Here is a 20,871-nt window from a genome sequence, read left to right on the forward strand (position 1 = left end):
GATAGATAGATAGATAGATAGATAGATAGATAGATGGACGGATAGATAGATAGATAGATAGATAGATAGATAGATAGATAGATAGATAGATAGATAGATAGATAGATAGATAGATAGATAGATAGATAGATAGATAGATAGATAGAGTGTTCTGCATCTATTTACTCACTTTCCTATACCTACAAATAATTCAAATATCCTGAAAACAGAATGCAAGAATACAACATGGACAAGCACCAATTAATCACACTACTAAGCATTACTTACAATTTGGACTTCTCAGTCCACCTACTGGTATGTTTTGGGTAACATGCCAAATTCCACACAGACAGCAATCAAGAGTAACACCAAGGTCCTTATGACTCATGTTCCTGTGCATTTATTTATTCATAAATTCATCTTTGTACTACATTGGACACAGTGCCAATCCAATGCAGGGCACCACACACATATTCACACTTTAAAGTAACCAATCCACATTGAGAAATCTGCCACCCTCCACAGACTATAACCACAGGGGGAATTGAGCCCAGGTTCCTAGACCCTTCGGCTGTGTGGCAACAACTAGACCCACAGTGCCACTGCCTGTCCGTTTGCCAGTGCAAAGCACACTGAAGAGAATGAAAATCAATGCTAGCTATTCAGTGCAGTTCTTATACTTACTTTCTCTGTGATTAAAATCGTTTACAGTGGAATGTCAGAACACTTTCACTCACTTTCAACACGTGTGGAGGTGTCGAAATATACTTTCACAAAAGGGCAGGTTGCAACAACCTTCAAACAACATCAAATACAGTGTTTCAGCCTGGCGACTTTCAAGTGTTGTTCCACTACGTCACTGGTAAACATGACAAAGAACAGACAGCTGCAATCGGAAATATTTAACCTCCCTTAGCTTTAAAGGGATGACAGTGATGTGTATGGAATACAAATGTACAAGATGTCTCAGTAAACATGGAAATAATATACAGTAGTGTTCAAAAAAATAGCAGTGATTTTAAAAAAGTGAATAAAGCACAAAATCATTATAATAACTTTTATTTCCATAAATGCAAATGCACTGAAAATACTACACTTTCAATTCTAAATCAAAACATTAACAACATTTAGCCAGTTTGTGTTCATCCTTTACAGAAATTTAAGAAAAATGAATATTAGGCTGTTCAAAATAATAGCAGTGCCAGCATTTTTCTTTAAAAACTCAAAAAATGTATCTATAAACTGAAAATGTTTGAGGTTTCACTTTACTTTAAATTACTGAACTAATATTTAGTGGCATAACAATTGTTTCCAAGATCTGTGTTGCATGGAGTCGACCAACTTCTGGCACCTCTGAACAGGTATTCCAGTCCAGGATGATTAGACTACATTCCACAGTTCTTCTGCAATTTTGGGTTTTGCCTCAAAAAAACGCGCTTCAGATATCAGCCCACATGTTCTCTCTGGGATTAAAGTCAGGGGATTGGGCTGGCCACTCTATTACCTCAATCTTGTTTGTCTGTAACCAAGATGTTTTGGGTCATTGTCATGTTGAAACACCCATTTTAAGGACATTTCTTCTTCGACATAGGGCAACATGATCTCCTCAAGTATTCTGATATATTTAAACTGATCCATGATCCCTCGTATGTGATAAAAAGACGTAACACCATGGTATGAAAAAGATCCTCATATCATAGTTTTGCACCACCATGCTTTACTGTCTTCACAGTGAACTTTGGCTTGAATTCAGTGCTCGAGGGTCGTCTGACATACTGTCTATGGCCACTTGACCCAAAAAGAACAATTTTGCTTTCACCAGTCCACAAAATGTTGAGCCATTTCTCTTTGGACCAGTCAATGTGTTCTTTGGGAAATTTGAACCCATTCAGGAAACGTCTTTTTCTTAACAACGGGACTTTGCAAGGAGTTCTTGCTGGTAAATTGGCTTCACTTAATCATCTTCTGTACTCACTGGGAACTTCACATGTTCCTTGTTCTTTCTGGAGGTGATCACTGGCTGAACCTTTGCCATTCTGGCTATTCTTTGATCCATTCGAACAGTAGTTCCACGCTTCCTTCTGCATCTTTCAGGTTTTGGTTGTCACTTTAAGGCATTTGAGATCATTTTAGCTGAGCAGCCTATCATTTGCTGCACTTCTCTGTATGTTTTTTCCCTCTACAATCAACTTTTTAATCAAAGTACACTGTTCATCAGAACAATGTCTGGAACAACCCATTTTACCCAGTATTTCAGAAGGAAATGCGCTACGACCAACCTGTGCAACATTTGCCCCCCTCCTACCTTAAATAAGGGTCAAAATTGACACCCGTTCTTCTGCAGAATGAATGACTTCACCAATTAAACATCTCACTGCTATTATTTTGAACAACCCCCTTTCAATCAATGCTTCGATTACTCAGAATGAACGGCATGCATGTCCTAATTGTTGGGCTTGTTGTTTTCAATACTCTGCTACACTTTCAAGTAAATTTTTTGCTATGTAGAAATAGCATTTCTACTAAAAACTTTGATTTATCAAGTTAATGGTGTTAAACTGCTATTTTTTTGAACACCACTGTATATTGGTGCATACAAGATGCATAGTATTGATAATATACACTGATCAGCCATAATATTAAAACCACCTCCTTGTTTCTACACTCACTGTCCATTTTATCAGCTCCACTTACCATATAGAAGCACTTTATAGTTCTACAATTACTGACTGTAGTCCATCCGATTCTCTACGTGCTTTGTTAACCTCCTTTCACCCTGTTCTTCAATGGTCAGGACCCCCACAGGACCACCACAGAACAGGTATTATTTAGGTGGTGGATCATTCTCATGTATAATAGCGTGGACAGTGAGTGGACACGGTATTTAAAAACTCCAGCAGCGTTGCTGTGTCTGATCCACTCATACCAGCACAACACACACTAACACACCACCACCATGTCATTGTCACTGCAGTGCTGAGAATGAACCACCACCTAAATAATACCTGCTCTGTGGTGGTCCTGACCATTGAAGAACAGGGTGAAAGCAGGTTAAAAAGGTATGTAGAGAAACAGATGGACTACAGTCAGTAATTGTACACCTACAAAGTGCTTCTATATGGTAAGTGGAGCTGATAAAATGGACAGTGAGAAGAAACAAGGAGGTGGTTTTAAGAATATGTATTGATAATATACATTGACAATTTTAAGCTTAGATGGAAAATGACAAATGTTCATGTGCACTATTATTTAACCCCCAGTTTCAGAACTTAGTGGAAAATTTTTTCGACCTTAATAACCTCTAACCTCTAAGTTATTTCAGCTAACAAGCTTCTGACACCTCTTCACCTCACATAGTCAAGATTGGCAGTTCCTGCTTAAAAAAAACATCCTCACATATTTACTGTCCCACCTCTATGCTTGATTGTGGTGATAGAATTCTTCTGGTCATAAGCCTTGTGTTTTACCACCGCGCCCCCTGAGTGGCGGGTGCACATTTTAAATACACAATTATACTCGTTGAATTCTGTCTGTTGCTATGCATACTTTGTCAGACACTCTCTAAACTAGGCAGTGGTAGCTTAACAGTTTATGTATTGGGTATATTGGGTATAGGGCAGTTGTAGCCTAGTGATTAAGGTACTGGACTAGTACTGGACTGGTACTGGACTGGTTCAAGCCCCACCAATGCCAAGTTGTCACTGTTGGGCCCTTGAGCAAGTCCCTTAACCCTTGATTGCTTACACATTATACTCTCACAGTACTGTAAGTCACTTTGGATAAAAGCCTCTGCCAAATGCCAAAAATGTAAATGGTATTGAAAATGGTCCACCACTCGAACAGTATTTGGTAAGTCATATTTGTTACACTCTACCCCATCAAAGATAGCATTTGTGTATCCATATATACAGTATGTATGTACCCTTAAAAATGGCCAATAAATGGACATGAAAAGTGTAGTAAATAAACTGACCCCGGATTTACACATCTTGGCTTTGTATAAACATTTTATTTACTCTAAACACTTACATGAAAAAACACCATATAAACACAAAGACTGCGGCAGCAACGAACGAATCTTCTGGCTTTGCTTCAGAAGCCTTTTCGCAGTACTTATTTACTCAGCCAAGGCAGCATATCATACACTATATTACAACATGCTGTCTGCACTGCCCGCACCAGGAATGGAAAGTTCGATCGACACACTACTTCAAAAATCAAGAACGTATAAAAGTATCATTTTACAGCAGTTGAAATACTGACATTTAAGCAATAGCATTTTACATTATTAAAACCATAGAAGAGTCTAAATATAGCCAGTCTGACAAAGAAATAAAAAAAAAAAATGAATTCATCAATGTATGCTCATACCTTATTTGTTTATATTAGAGCAGTGATGTGGATGTGCATGTAAAACATCGCCTGTGTGTTTTGTAACAAATATAAACATCATATTCCTAATCGCTCATTATCTTCAAAGCAGGGGCCCGTCTTATAAAGCAGGTTCATGAAGGCTTGGGTTTATATCTTTGTTATAAGGGGCTCTGTTTATTAGCGGTTTAAACTCTTCAAAAACTGCTGATCAGGTGTGAAATAGACACAGAAAAACACTGAAAAACATCCAGTGAGCAGCAGTTCGTCAACAGCTCCGGCTGGTGGTGTGAGAATGGGGTTTGAATGCCACATATACCATCGTCTAATGACTGCTTTCAGCATCATCATGTGCTGTTTGTTAAACTCGTTCTGTTGTACTCCAGCTGCCTCCTTAGTCACTAGGTCAATATCAAAAAAGCATTTGGAACTTGGTGGAACAGGAGATCCAAGAATCCAGTGCATTCTACAAAGAACTGAAGCCATAACTGAGCATAATATTCCTAATAAAGTGGTCAGTAAATGTAAGAAAACAGCCATATATTTAAGTACTCATAAAAACCTATTTGTTGTGTAATATGCAACAGCTGAACTTATTTTGCCAGGTGGAAGCAAGCTGGAAACCTGGACTAAACAGCCAAGCATTAAGAAATGACTCTTTTCAGTTCATTCCACTGTAATTTAGTACAGGTGCTGTCAAAATATTACCTTTTGACATTTGAGGTTTTGTACAGAGGACATCGAGAATGCAGATTGTAAAATCTGCATTGAATAATTACTTTTTGTTTGTTACTGTTTTATTTGATATTGGGTAAAAACAATTTTCTAACCAATTATTTTTTTAAGACCTGCCCCCCCTGGTAGTTGCACCCCTGGATAGAATTCTTCTGGTCATAACCCATAAGCCAATTATTTTTTTTAAGACAGTAAAGAAGAAACACTTCTGCTGCAAGCAAAAATGTGCTATTTTGTATGTTTATTTAGCCCACAAAATATATATATATATAAAAATGAACAGATTTAGCCATAAAAATGAAACTGGCCCTAAAACATTTTCTATTTATAATACACACATACATAAAAAGAACAGTCATGTTTGGAAAATGAAGCATTCATATTGTCATGTTTGTCTTTAGCATGCAGGGCAAAAGGGGTCTCTGACTCTAGTTCCAAGGGTTCCAAGAGTTACCCTGCCTGATACACAGGATCATCTGATCAGTTTCTCCAGCTTTTTCTTACTAAATCCTGGAAAAATTCGATTTTTTGTGACTGTAGCCACATGTAACTGTTCTCACTTGCATGTACAGATCAGTCAACTAACTGGATACACTGGATAAATGGAATTAAAAAATATTTTGGCTGTCATTTCAGTAATTAGGAACAGAATCGAGCATATCATTTGAACATCAAAAGAGCATTTAAAGAAAATGGTAATGAAGAATTGAGTGCTAGGCTTGTAAAGTAGATTAAAGGCTATTTTTTTAAGTGGTCTTGGATGGACGTCCTCTAAAGAAATGATATGTCTATTTTTAGAGTCTGGCTCACTTTTGGTAGCCAGGAAATGAACTGGACTTTTTAAAAGATGATAGGTCCAAGAGCTGTATACAGTCTACACGTGATCTGGTAATACTAGATCAATCACTGGATATAAAATCCATTCTTACCCCAAATGTAACCAGATAACCAATCCACCCTGCTTCATGAGACAGGCCCCGAAAAGACGACAGCACAGAAGTCAGTTGTCCCTGTACAAACACACTCGAATTCATTGCATGAGCTAATTAACCAGTCGTTTATGGATCCAAAAAAAAAAAAAAAAAAAACACCACCACTGTAGCATACAGAGCTGGAGAACTCATGGAATGAGTGCTTGTGCCAGCACTGAGCTGGAATAGGTGGCAAAGGTGTCATCCACCTCTTTTAAAAACAATAAAGCCAAATTAAGAGCTGATTGAGTGCTTTGTTAAATGAATCACCTGACACACGATGGCACAACACGTTCAGTTCTTCAAACCCTTGTGGAAAACCGTGAAGTGGAAGGAGGGGAATGAAATGAAAGCTAGGGAAAACTGCATGGTCGCTGTTAAATATCGTTTCTTCCATCAGAATGAAATCTTGAGGCTTACGGAGAAAACTTTTTGGCTTGTGCTCTGACCCTTTTTTCATATTCCACTCTGTTTTGGCTGTGAGGGAACAAAAAAAAAACAAATCAAAAGGCTGCAATTAGGGTTTACAGTCAACAACATTTTAGCACTTTTAAGTCTGGTAATATTTATTTATTAGGATTTGATCATCATGTTTTACACACTTTGGTTACCTTCATGACAGAAATGGTAGTTACTGGTTACATGTCAAACACAGTCATGGACAATTTTGTTTTTCCAATTCAGCTCACCTGCATGTCTTTGGACTGTTGGGAGGAAACCGGACCTCCCGGAGGAAACCCACGCAGACACAGGGAGAACATGCAAACTCCACACAGAAAGGACCTGGACCGCTCCACCTGGGAATCGAACCCAGGACCTTCTTGCTGTGAGGCGACAGTGCTACCCACCGAGCCACCATGCTTCCCATAGTCTGCTTAAATTGTTATTATTATTTATTACTATTTTATTCGTTACACAACATTTATCAGTTCACCAGTTCAATGTTAAACACAGTCATGGACAATTTTGCATCCCCAGTTCACCTCACTTGCATCTTTTTGGACTGTGGGAGGAAACCAGGGCTCCAACAGAGACACATGGAGAACATGCAAACTCCACACAGAAAGGACCTGGACCGCTCCACCTGGGAATCTAACCCAGAACCTTCTTGCTGAGGCGACAGTGCTACCCACCGAACCAAAGCTATGCTTTCCATAGTCTGCTTAAATTATTATTATTATATAAAATTTTTAATGTCATGTTTTAAACAATTTGGTTACATTCATGACAGGAAGTTATTCGTTACACAGTCATGGACAATTTCATATCTCTAATTCACCTTGCACTCACTTGCATGTTTTTGGACTGTGGGAGGAAACCGGAGCTCCCGGAAGGAACTCCACACAGAAAGGACCTGGACCACACCACCTGGAATTCAAACCCAGGACCTTCTTGCTGTGAGGCGATAGTGCTAACCACAGAGCCACTAGTTAAATGAAGCTTAGGTTCAATTTCCTGTGTGATTCCTTTGGGTAGATGTGAACACAGTAATCAGACTTAGGTGTGACCAAAACAAGCACACCGAGATCCTACAGAGGAGGGTGTCTCTGTGCGGTCCCAAACAAACTCTGCAGCGTTGCATCTGTGGCGAGAACGTGGTTCGACCTCGATCTGACTCAACTACCAAGTGTGCACCTCGAGTTTGAGCTAAACTGTTTTGGTTTAATGTGCTTTTTCTAAGGGTACTATGTCTTCTTTGCAAAGTCAGTACATCATACTCTCAAAATGAGTTTGGAATTCTGATGATGTACTTTAACCAGAAATACTTCCCAGATTACTACAGCTATAAACAAATGCCACCTCTGCTACTCTTGCAAAGAAATATGCACTAGTCCAAAAAACATGGGACCTTTCTCCTGCATTTACTTTCTTGCTTCTGATTCAGACACATCTGACCAATAAGCAGAGTAAACATTTATTTGAACTTCTCTCTGTCTAAAAAGAAACCAAACCCAGAGGAAAACGTTCCAAGTTAACAAATGCATCAACTGATTCAGACCAGAGCAAACAAACCTACAGGTGTGAAAACATCCGTAATCTCAAGGTAAGCTGGTACTTCATTGGATTCCTTACTAAGTAAACATTGTTACAAGGTTTTTTTTTTTTATTATCATAAGTTAACTGAGTTTATATAACATAACATTGCATTTTGTATGTTAGAGTTATTATGTTATTAGTTATTGATATTTTATTAGAGTTCATAATTGAGAATGAAATCAAAAACACTTACCAGTAAATTGTATATGCCTCTGCTTGTGCAGGGTCCTGAATATTTGGCTCATTTAGGAGTTCTTGGATTCCTAGCAATATCTAAAATAAACAATTATATATTAATAGCAATGTAATATAATAATAATAATAATAATTATAATTAAGGCAGCAGAAAAAGGCAAGACAAAAGAAAAATCTAAACTAAAACACCCAGTTTTATTTATTAGGATTTTAATGTCATGTTTTACACTCTTTGGTTACCTTCATGACAGCAACAGTAGTCACTGGTTACACAAGATTCATCAGTTCACAACTTTAATGTCAAAACAGTCATGGACAATTTTGTATCTCCAATTCACTTCATGTCACTGCATGTCTTTGGACTGTGGGAGAAAACCTGAGCTCCCGGAGGAAACCCACACAAACTCCACACAGAAAGGATCCGAACCACTCCACCTGCGAATCAGACCCAAGACCTCCTTGCTGTGAGGTGACAGTGCTACCCACAGAGCCACCATACCCAATTTTAAGATAAAAATATGTTTCACCACCTTCAGGAAGACGTTGTACAATTTTTTTTTTTTTGCCAGACTTAACCCCTACACCTAGCAACTGTCTACAAAAATACATAAAAAGTGCATTACACAACAAACAGACTGTACAAGCTGTGCACTGTTGTAATGTGCACAGATTGTATGAGTCTCTGGAACTACACAGATGGAACAACATTCTAATAAAAGACATTCATGGAAGTCTGATGGCAGTACAAGCAAACGTTTTAAACACCTACTGAAGATTATGTACTGCTAAACTGTTAACACGGATTGACTTGGTGATTATAAAAGCCACATCATATTAACTCATTCAACCCTCCATGCATTGTTGATCCAGGCATTATCACTGTAGTGGAAAGAAATTCAGCTTATTCCTGGTCAGGGTTGTGTTAGTTCCTGCATGATCCAAAAATATTAAGCACAAGACAGGACCACAAATTTATTACATTCCCTTACTCACACCTATTGACATTTTTAAAGTAGCCAGTTCAGCTTCTGCGTGTTTTTTAACAGGTGGATGAAAACTACTTCTCCCAGAGTAATAAACCTTGGCAAAAATGGGGGAAAACAAGCAGAACTGCACAGATCTCACACAGGACCTCATAAATGATCCTTTATTGCGCCACTAACTCCACCAGCTGTCCCACCATGCTGGTAAATAATATCATAATGTTGCATTTTATTAGTCTGAATAATTTTATATTAATTTGCAGTTTTCTCCAAGGGGACAAGCTGAACCAAACTGTGCTATACAAAATGCTTATTTCAGTACCACATATACAGTATGTAATGAAAACATAAAGCTTTAGTTGGTCACTCAATCGATACAATTTAAATAGTATATTATATTGCTTTCACAATCCAATCACATTCAACACATTAACTTTTTTTTCTATGCTCACATCTGAGGTATGTAATTATCCAGTAGGATTTCGAATGGTTCTGTACTGAATGAATGGTTCATTGTGGTCATTCTCCAGTGGGGACCGCCACAGCGGAACATTCACCCATATATTTCATTTACATTTTCAGCATTTAGCAGACGCCTTTATCCAAAGCGACTTACAGTACAGTTACAGTATACAGTCTGAGCAATTGAGGGTTAAGGGTCTTGCTCAAGGGCCCAACAGCAGCAACCTGGCAGTAGTGGGGCTTGAACCATCGATCTTTTGATTACGAGTCCATGTCATTTGACACAGTTTTTTCTTTTTTTACACCAGATACCCTTCCTGACAAAACCCTCCATTAATACAGGATTGGGACTGGCACTAAAGGTGTACTAATATTACCCTCCAATGGCTTGGTTCATAAGTTTAATGTCAAACACAGTCATGGACAATTTAGTGTCTCCAATTCACATGCTTTGAAATGTGGTAGGAAACCAGAGCTCCCAGAGGAAATCCACACAGACACGAGGAGAACATGCAAACTCAACCCAGAAAGGACCTAGACTCCCAGGCCCCACCTGGGGATCGAACCCAAGACCTTCTTGCTATGAGGAGACAGTGCCACCCACTGAGCCACCGTGCCGCCCTGCTTGGTTTAAACAACTCCATGCACCATCCGTTTTTGTGACCCCCCAGGATATGATTCAAAATAAATGCTGACGACTGTTTTAATACATATGACTATGAGCAAAACAAACTTTGCATACATTTCTGCCTCTTAGATTTTCCACTGCAACCAGCTTAAAGGTTAATCATGTCAGCATTAAAGAAAAAGAGGAAGGGTGGGCATCAGCAAAATAAGATAAAAAAAATAACATCATATTGCTTTTTTTGTACTTGTTTCATCACATATTTTATCTATCAAATGACATTACTGCAGCAGAAATGTTCTGCCTATGGTGCAAAAATATATATCAAACAACTATTTAAGATACATGGGAAAAGATATTGGCCATAGTGATTACAAGGTAAACTACAGCTATGGCTGACATTTTCTAACATTTTTTAGAAGTTAGCTATTTATTAATCAAGTCTGTCTGGTTCCCATGTGAGAACAGAAAACGGTGCTAGGCTTGTACGGGAGTGTCTATATGCTGACTGACAGCTGGGGTATAAACATACCAGCCCAAATTTTCCTTAATCATCGTTTTAAAAATTGTGTCTTAAATGTAAAGCTATATTCCCCATATTGATAATAGTGACAGCAATAAAACATTGATCAGTGCAACTTCAGCACCAAAAAAAAAAGCTAATTTCACACTACTACATCCCGATCAGAATTGCAGTGGGTTAGTCTCCACACTGAAGTACTGTGGGCAAGGAGGGCAGCAGTAACTACAGTTTAAGGTATTGGACTAGGGTTGCCACTGTTGGGACCCTGAGCAAGGTCCATAGAGCTCAATTGCTAGCTCTGTATTAGGCCAGAATTACAAGTTGCTTCACATAAAAGTGTCTGCTAAAAGCCTCGAATGCTCAGTGAATTAGAATTAATCGGAAGGTTGCCAGCTGAAACCCAACCACTGCCAGGCTGCTGGGCCCACTTCTATGCAAGGCCACTTCTGTATTCAGTCACAATTGTAGATCGCGTTGGATAAAAGCGATGGCTAAATGCCAGAAATGTTTGGACAGGGCGCATTGCAAGCTTATGAATTCAGTTACTTTTTATAACAAACAACATAAAATAGCCAATTTACCTCCATGTTTTAAGTGGTGGGAGAAGACCAGAATACCTATGTGGACATGGGAAAACTACACTCGAATATGATCAGTAGCCAGGTCGCTGGAAAGTGATAAGCACAAAACTGAACACACAAGTATAGAAATGAAAAGATATAATGCCTTGCATTAATACCTAGAGCAAATTAACAACCAACTGACATTAACCATCCACCCACTGGTTTCCTCTGAGACGTGTTTCTAGGCCTCCTCTGTAACTATTTTTAGTTCTTGTTTCTTTCAAGTTCTTGTTTTAATCTTCTTGAAAGCAACTGCATGCTTCAGTGGATATAAACCGCCACACTGGGTAAGTCAAAACACTACTTTTAGTCTTGGTTTGTGTTTAGTTTTTGTACACTATTAGGCATTAGCCATTAATATTTGGTTGACATACTAAAGGAAATGTGACTAAAGTGCTTTTCTAAAGTCTTAGTCCTGTGGTCACCTGTAGGTCATGTATTCAAGGTCATGTTTCAAAAAGAATTAATGGCTTTTATTTACCCAACATTGACCTTTTATTGTAATAGCAAATGTTTGCTTATTCCATATTCCTTTTCTCTGTAAATCCTTAAGCTTGTTCTGTTATGGGATACAGCAACTACTGCTTTTGGATTTCAGATTGCTTTTGCATGCAGACATGTTAGCAATGATCATCCTTTAAAATCTGAGCTGTCTGGTTTTTATATTCCATTTATATAGTCTTTATTTTGGCTTTTTCCCCCCACCTTAAACACTTGTTTTATAATGCATGACAATTCTCAGATCATTATATTATTATTATTCCACACTAATCTCACCCTTACAAAAATGTAATTCCCTGTTTAAATGATGCAGCACTTTAAGCGGCAATTACTGCAACCAAATGCTTTTAGAAGTGATTGCAGTATTATAAATTGATATTATAAACACTGTGGAACAATTTTACTGAAAAAAGTGCTTCAAATTATAGACACACTACCAGGTTTCCCAGCACATTTGATTAATCTATCTACAGGGTCACCAATATGCTTTTTATGCAAATGTCAGACAGGCATTGACACTGTTCTTGGTTAGTAGAGGTTTCCGTCTGGCTAACCTTTCACAGCTTCTAATTTTCTCTAGTATCATCTCTATTACTGGGTCATGAACAATGATCTCAGCTGAGGCTGGAAAAATCTGCACGTTCTTTAAATGTGTCAGGCTTTTTTTAAGTTCCCTTTCTATAAACTGTGCTTAGTTTAAAGATCTAAAATTGTTTAAGTGACAAATATGCAATAACATGCAAACCAAATGGGGCAGTTACTTAATTTAAGTTAAATACATTTAAGTATTTACTAAACTGCCATTTAAATAATACAAGTACATGTTGGATTTATTTATTAGATTTTTTTTACACCACTATACACTTGATTGTGTTATTTATGGCATGATCGGTGTTATGTTTTTTTTCTATTTGTCTATTTCTATTTTTGTTTTTTTATTTTTGTTTCTGCCAGGAAGTTTAGGATTGCTCTTGTGTTTTCTTGGTTGAGAGTTTCTTTAACAGTTCCAGGTATGTGTAGTTGTTGTCTCTCTCTGGTGTATTTGGGGCATTCGATTAAGATATGTGTACATGTTGGATACGGTGGGTAGAGCAACCTCAAAAACTTTACTAAAGCAAAAGTATTAAAAATAGACAAGCAGAAAAGCAGGTCTTTAGAAATTGTTAGCCGACAATTCCAGAGCATTGTAAATTCTGGCTATTTAACCCTGAGCTAACACTCAACAATCATGGACAATCATGGGCAAGTATGGGCTTCTAAAAGTAGAAGACTGTTATAAAAGCTTGGAAAGAACAATTTCCACTGTCCAAAATGCCAGTAAAAAAATAAGATGCAAATGTGGAAGTTAAGGCAAGATCTGGAACTAGGCAAAGAGACATTTATAGGAAACCTTACCTATGACATTACAAAGAGCCATTGATGGCAGAATGGATTAAACCAAACAGCAAATTCACCCTCATTGTTGTGAAACTACTCAATTAGTTCTTGTGTATTAGATATTATTAGTAGTAGTAGTAGTACGTTTCATGGCAGGATTGTTCAATTCTTTCTTCAGGTTTAAATATGGATCTTCAGTTGTATGCGTCTTGGGAATTCAATAACTGTCGCTGCCTTGTTGTGGTTGAATATGTTCTTTACGATTATTATTTATTCGCATGCCCCATTCTTGCTGCCAGATGCTTTGAGTGTATGGTGCTATGATGAGTCTGGTGTCTGAGAATGGGATTTTGCAATTGGTAGTCAAGATCTCAAAGCAGGTGAAAACCTGGTTGTACGCCTCCAGGGGGAACATTCTAGCAATTCTCTTACTTAGCTCCATTTTGCGAGTAGCAGTACGGTTCTTCTGTCTGAGGGGTTGCACAACATTTACTTTAATTTTTCTGTAATGAATTTCATATTTGAGTGGAACCAGACTAAGCAGGGACCCATCATCTCTGGGTGGCCTGGAGGATACTTTAAATAAATAGGATTTACACAAATCATACAAACACAAAATTAAATTGAACTGAAAGTTGTGACTAGCAAAAAATAATAGGAGTCTTGCATTTTTCAGTCCAGTAATGATGATCAATTCTCTGGTCTGATAAAATCAAACAGAACTACTTAGCTTTGCTGCAAAGCAATACGTTGGTAATAACCCAAGACATAATTGATCTCCACAATAAGGCATGAACATTCCTACAAAAAAAGCCTGTTAGTGTGAAAGAGATCTGAGAATGGCACAGACACTGACCCTAAATACCTTTAAAGCTACATTTAACTTTCTGTGGCAATACAGCTCTTCACCACTGCTCTCTCACCAGTATGACAGAGTTTGACCAAAACGAATGTGACAAATAGTAGACATATCTAAAAATATATATACACAGCTGTATAAAGCAGCCAAAGGTGGTTTGACCCAGGGTGAAACCAGCAATTTGATTGAAATACTAAATCGAGTTTAACAAAAGTTATCCTATGTCCTATTCCAGTCTGAATTTAGAATTTGCTTTCTTCATAATCATACAAAAAATGTACAGTATGTACAAATGTACTTTTGTACAGTATACTAAATAAGCAGAAGTTGATTTGCTTACTTGCTTGATAGTGATAGCCGGCCTCCAGTCTTTGTCTTCCTCTAAAATGGAAAGGCACACAGTGCCAGATGGGTATACGTTAGGATGGAACAGGGGTGGCTCAAATTTACCTGATGGAAGCAACAGCTTTTTTTAAGATATATCCTTTCAGACATTGCATGTAGAACATTAATGAGATTCAAACATCATGGATGCAACTTACACTTTGGAGGAGACGAGGGGTAGTCATCTTTAAAGAGCATCCTTAATTTAAACAAGCCACCCTCCCAAGGTGTCTGAATAAGAAATCAAAACCAATAAACACACAATTATCACACAAAGTAATCAGTTAAAAAAGAAGTTTATATGTGAAGGGCAGTCTGAGTTTTCATGACGAGCTTAAGCAATAACAACCAAGGGGCACGTGTTTGCTCTCAGTCTACCTCAGCTTGGTTAGCTGGACTGCAATTTGAAATTGCTATACATGCTTTAATCTAGCCAGCGTGAAACACTCTTAATATTATTGAGTGAGCAATCACAATACTAAAATATTGGTTGTCAATAGCCATAAATGACAAGTCTCTATAGCAATTCGATAGCAATTTATTAACAATATTAAACTTTATAAACTGTCAATGGTATTAAACAGACATGTCGATTAAGTATTGAAGTAAACTTAGTGTTACCAGGTATCTTAATGTTCCTATGTTGCTCGTCACTGATGTTTATTGGAATTATAAGCTACTTTTACCACTAGATAATGTTTAGGAGCACAAAATTTAAAAACAAAGAGCTAAAAAAAAATTTTTTTATATACATTTTTTAATTTTTTAGGCCAAATGAACAATAATCTCTTGTGCATCAAGAAGCTCATTTACAGAGACTTAGACAAGGAATCTATGAATGGGATTCAAAAGTGAAATGCATTCATTTACCTACATACAACCAAAATGCAATTGCTATTTATTCCATGGATCGTTCTGACCTACTATCTCACTTAACCTATCTGTGTAAACGCAGCTAGGTGGCTAAGTAAAAGCACACCTGCACATTAATATGTAATATTTTTTCAATATTTACACTATGGATGGGCAGTTGTAGCCTAGCAGTTAAGGTACAGGACTACTAATCAAAAAGTTACTTGTTTAAGCCCTACCATTGGCAGGTTGCTGTTGTTGGGCCCTTGAGCAAGGCCCTTAACCCTCAATTGCTCAGACTGTATACTGTTACGCTACTGTAAGTCGCTTTGGATAAAAGCGTCTGCTAAATGCCAACAATGTAAATGTATAGTAAGGATTTCACACATGCTGGCATATTTCTCTTATTAAACCTATATCTTATACATGGAATAAAACATGGAATTTTGTATTTGTTCATTCAGTGCAATTTAAACTTCATTTGCGCATTGAAAACAGAACAGACTATGGTTTGTTGCATCATTAGAGAACAGTTCACAAACTATTTATTAGTACAGCTTCGCCAGCACTCATTCAACAGCACAGAGTCCTACCGCTTTTTTTCCAGGGATGGCACACTCCCAATTCATCAAGTTCATAGTTCCATCTGGGTTTTTGGTGGGCACAGCTACAAAGCCCTGCAAAAGAAAATAATCATTTATAAGCAATGCTGTTTGGTCTGAATGAATATAAAAATCTAACAGAATTAGTCAAACACATCCTATTTGTCTTGCAAAAATAAATGAATAAATACAAACTGAGAAAACATCAGTTTAAATATGAATTTTTTTTTTAATATGGAAATGCAGATCCACATGTCAATTGCTAATTAACAAAATAATGATGTAACATTGACACTAGTCATAAAACAGCATATTTTACTGCTATATAAAATAATACAGGATATAAAAGTCATATCACAAATGTGAAACACTGAAATAGTGTTGGCAGGGGCACTGATTTTGGCTTTGCTTTCATCACTTTATTAATATTCCATTCCAAAAGATGATATCTAACATAGATCACCCTGACATCTAAGATTAAACTGTAAAATTAAACAAACAATATCACTAAACTAAATCACAAACTACAAAAAGCAGAGAAATCGTTTACTGCAGTCAGCATAGAGGGTTAGGTATAAGAAATTTAAAAATAGGTTTTTTTTTTCCCCTCAAGCCAGATCTGTACACTTGTGTTATTAAGACATAGAGAATATGCTTTTGGATGCACATTGGTATCAAACAGGACTCGCTTTTAGGGGGAGTGTATAAACGTAGATGGCAGTTATAATTCAGAACCTTCTTGTACTCACAAAAGGATGATCTTTCCGCCAAGCCTTTCGTTCTTGAGCAAGACGACTTAATGCTATACCAGACATGCTTTAGATCTCACAATAATGGGTGGAAACCTGGGGATTAAAAAAATAGCAACAAATAAGCAAAAGTGATAGAATAACACAGGATAAAAATACAGGAGTGTAGCGAATGTCATGAAGCAACATATTTTACAGAGTAAAGATTAAAGTGTACGAACATTTTATAAATTAACACAAGTTTACAGTACAGTGGTACCTTGAAACTCAACGTCAATTGGTTCTGGAAGTGGCGTCGAGTTTAAAAGACGTTGAGTTTCAAGGTGATTTTTCCCATAAGGATGTATGGGAAACCTGTTAATGTGTTCCATGGTCCGGTAACACTGCATATATTTTAGGTTAATGTAAAATAATGGGGTTGTTTTTGACACTTATACACTGAAAATAACACAAATATAATATAAAAACACTGAAATAAAAAGCTGCGACTTACAATTTCTTAGCACCTCAAGCTGTAACAAGTTTAAAAGTGAAACAGGAAAAAATCAAGTTAAACACAGATACATGTGGACGCTTTCAGAGTGGATTATTCCACACAAATGCAGATTTGTCTCATATTTCCATGACGTTTAACCGCACTGCTCAAGCCGAGCGCTGAGCAAAGCAGCAGTCGCACACAAATTTCTCGATGAAGGGCGTTGAGTTTCAAAGATTTTGACGTTGAGTTACAAGGTACCACTGCATTTAAACTGTTCAATAGCTTGTTCAAGCGTATCTCATTTCAAGAAAATATAACCTATTCATTTATCTAAGTGCAATATAAAAGTTGGACATTTATTTTTATTTTACTACATTTGTGCCTGCACATTTCATCCCCATTTCTACCCCATATACTAATGAAATGAAACCTGTGGTCTGGGTGGTTCAGGATTCTTAGCAATGACACTAAGAAAATAAACAAAAAGTAATTCTTACACAATTAGTATTTTACTTTGTGTTTACTTTTACTTTACTAGTAATTCACTTTGTGAACCATCCAGTTCTGTGTAAATATATTAACATTATGTCAGAATACTTATATTGACTTTATTTTCTTAAAATCCGTTCATCCTAATGTATACACACTTCTTGGTTAAAATTATAAATACAACGTTAACAGAGGTTTAGAAATTTAAGTTTAAATTTTTTTACAAAATCATTTGATTTAAAAACTGAGATAGAACTTTTTTTGATCCTAAGGGAAACTGCAGCATTACAATACTGATTATAAGAGGGCATTATAAGTGTAGCCTAATGGTTAAGGTACTGGTCCAGTAATCTGAAGGTTGCGGGTTTAAGCCTCACCACTGCCAGGTTGCCACTGTCTCAATTGCTTAGATTGTGTACTGTCACGGTCGCTTTGGGTAAAAGCGCAATGTAAATGTAAAAGAATTACCTCTGGGCAGTGGTAGCTCAGTGGTTAAGATGCTGGACTAGTAATCATAAGGTTGCTGGTTCAAGCCTCACCACCACTGTTGGGCCCCTAAGCAAGGCCCTTAACCCTCAATTGCTCAAACTGTATTCAGTCATGATTCATAATTGTAAAAAAAAAAAAAGCGTCTGTTAAATGCTGAAAATGTAAATGTAAAAAAAGACTATAGTAATAAGCGACTTTAAAATAGAAAATATACAATACAAATATAGAATAAAAATTTAAAATATACATTATAGATTGGATGTACTTTCATACTGTTTAATACACATACGACGACATTTATGAGGCTATATTTGGCTTTTTTCTTTAACTGAAACTCAGTTTAAAAACGCATTGATTTTGTTTTCTTTTTAAATTGGTGACAAAGCGGCCTAATTTTATACTATTAATTTATCTTTTAGACGTGTATGAAGTAAGTACGCTGCTTTGTTTACTTTGGATATGTTGGCATATAAGAACAGCAATCTACTGCTCGAACCAGACTGCGCATTTTTAAAATATTTAAATGAACAGATTTACACCGTTTCAAACAGCGAAAACATCCAAACTGAGAGAATTATTGCAAAACAAAAACAGTTTAACACAGAATTAACGGCGCTTTTAACGGTAGCATAAACAGCAGCACACAGATGCAGTTAGCCGCGGCTAACAAGAGAGCTAGCAACGTCGCGAGCGCAATTACAACCCAAACAAAAACACTAAAATTTCACTTCTCACAATATAACACTTTTATTATCAATTCCGTTTTACACGGACTTATTTCCTCACCTTGTGCCAGATACACTCAGTTGTAACTCCTTCTATTAACGCGTACTGTTTATTAAAGTAACGTAAACCAAGCGCAAACAATCAGTAGCATTAGCTTATAGCAGAGCCTGTTTTCCCTCCTGTATCATCACAGAGAGACCAGGACCTGAGAGCACTCATCCACCTGCCTGAGTAAATACACCACGCACTGCCGTTCACTGTGTCCAAAATACCATGATTTTACACATCACCTGACAGCTCTGATTATTACATAAATACTTATAAATGAGTAATAAAAAGAGTAAATATGAATCATACTATTTACACAAGCACATACGATGGTCAGAACGATGCCTTGGAATTCGTAATAAAAACAAAAGCATATTAAGTGATTAAGAGATAAAACAAGCTAATGTGATCTTAGCAAAGTATTCTTAGATTGTTCCAGAAAAAGAAACGTTCCCAGAAGCATCTATCTAGCTGAACTGTCTGTCAGGCGATGCTCGGACACCTTTATTTAAAGGCACAAAGCCAGAATCGCTGCCAGAATGTATTAGCACCTGTTGTAACAGTACAGTTTGCATGTTCTCCCCATGTCCGCATGGGTTTCCATCTGGAGCTCCGTTTTCCTCCCACAGTCCAAAGACATGCAGTCAGGTGAACTGGAGATACAGCATTGTCCATGACTGTGTTTGACATCAAACTTGTGAACTGACGAATCTTGTGTAATGAGTAACTACTGTACTGTTTCTGTTATGAATGTAACCAAAGTGTGTGAAGCATAACGTTAAAATCCTAATAAATAAATAAAACAGAAATAAAAACAATGTGTTTTGGCAGATTTTTCTTATAATAAATCTATTATTTAAGCACCTGTGTGGAATTTCGAACTTGTTAAAACACCAATCAGCAAAACACTAGGGCCACCACCCTCTAAAATGTGAATTTATGCACAAAACAAATGTGCATACATTAGTTTTCTTTAAGATATCCACAGGATTCCTTCAGATTGTCTTATGGAGTCCATGTTCTGGTTGGTTTAGAGTCGTTTTAACACCACTTTAGGCGGGTGGTCCTAACGCTTTGGCCAGAGGTGGAAAGAGTACTAAAATATTGTACTCAAGTAAAAGTACTATTACTTTAATGAATTTTTACTTAAGTACGAGTAAAATTACTAGTCCAAAAATCTACTCAAGTAAAAAGTAAAAAGCAACTCATTTAAACTCAGAGTAAACGTTACTTAGTTACTTTTTTAACAGCAGTGGGGGTGTCTCTTCTGTCTAATGCAAACAGAACAAGTGGATATATCTCACAATAGTTGTTTTTACTTAAAATATAATAGAAAAACATGTTATACAACATTTAAAACATTTAGGGATGTGCAATGTGTCATTTTAGTACAGACCATCCCATAAAACTTTTTCAAACTGTATAACCACTGAAGTTGGCATTAATTGTGGATTCTATAGACCAGCCTTCTTTTCATCACCAACAAATACCAAACAACAGTCATACTGCAAATCTCAAAACAAGTCAAGGTTACAGGTGTTGTGACTTTCACTAAATGACCCAAAGAAAACCTTCAAGATGTAAGACAAAACTTTGCCATTCTTTGATATCAGACTGTTATCAAATAACGAAACTCCAAACATGTTAAACTTTTACAAATCGCCCTTCCCTCCCTACTCTATACCTAGATTACAGCTCCTTTATTTTAGCACCAGTTTATTTTCCATCGCAGAATTCACTGCAGCAGCTTCCCATACGCAATTTTTTAGCGTTTTGTTTTTTTACTCAAAAACGGATGTTATTTTAAAATGTA

The 20,871-nt window shown here is 37.0% G+C and overlaps 1 protein-coding gene across 1 annotated transcript; it reads right to left on the reverse strand.

Annotated features, from left to right (window-relative positions):
* Window positions 1-3,968: 3,968 nt before the first annotated feature.
* Window positions 3,969-19,182, reverse strand: ube2ia (ubiquitin-conjugating enzyme E2Ia). Its single transcript, XM_063012376.1, has 7 exons — window positions 19,071-19,182; window positions 16,829-16,924; window positions 16,071-16,154; window positions 14,784-14,856; window positions 14,582-14,691; window positions 8,287-8,366; window positions 3,969-6,533 (listed from the first exon to the last, which is right to left on the reverse strand). Exons 2-7 carry the CDS (start codon window positions 16,892-16,894, stop codon window positions 6,473-6,475), a joined length of 474 nt encoding a protein of 157 aa, XP_062868446.1. The 5' UTR covers window positions 16,895-16,924; window positions 19,071-19,182; the 3' UTR covers window positions 3,969-6,472.
* Window positions 19,183-20,871: the final 1,689 nt, after the last annotated feature.

Source organism: Trichomycterus rosablanca, chromosome 2, assembly GCF_030014385.1.
Source record: "Trichomycterus rosablanca isolate fTriRos1 chromosome 2, fTriRos1.hap1, whole genome shotgun sequence".
NCBI lineage: Eukaryota > Metazoa > Chordata > Actinopteri > Siluriformes > Trichomycteridae > Trichomycterus > Trichomycterus rosablanca.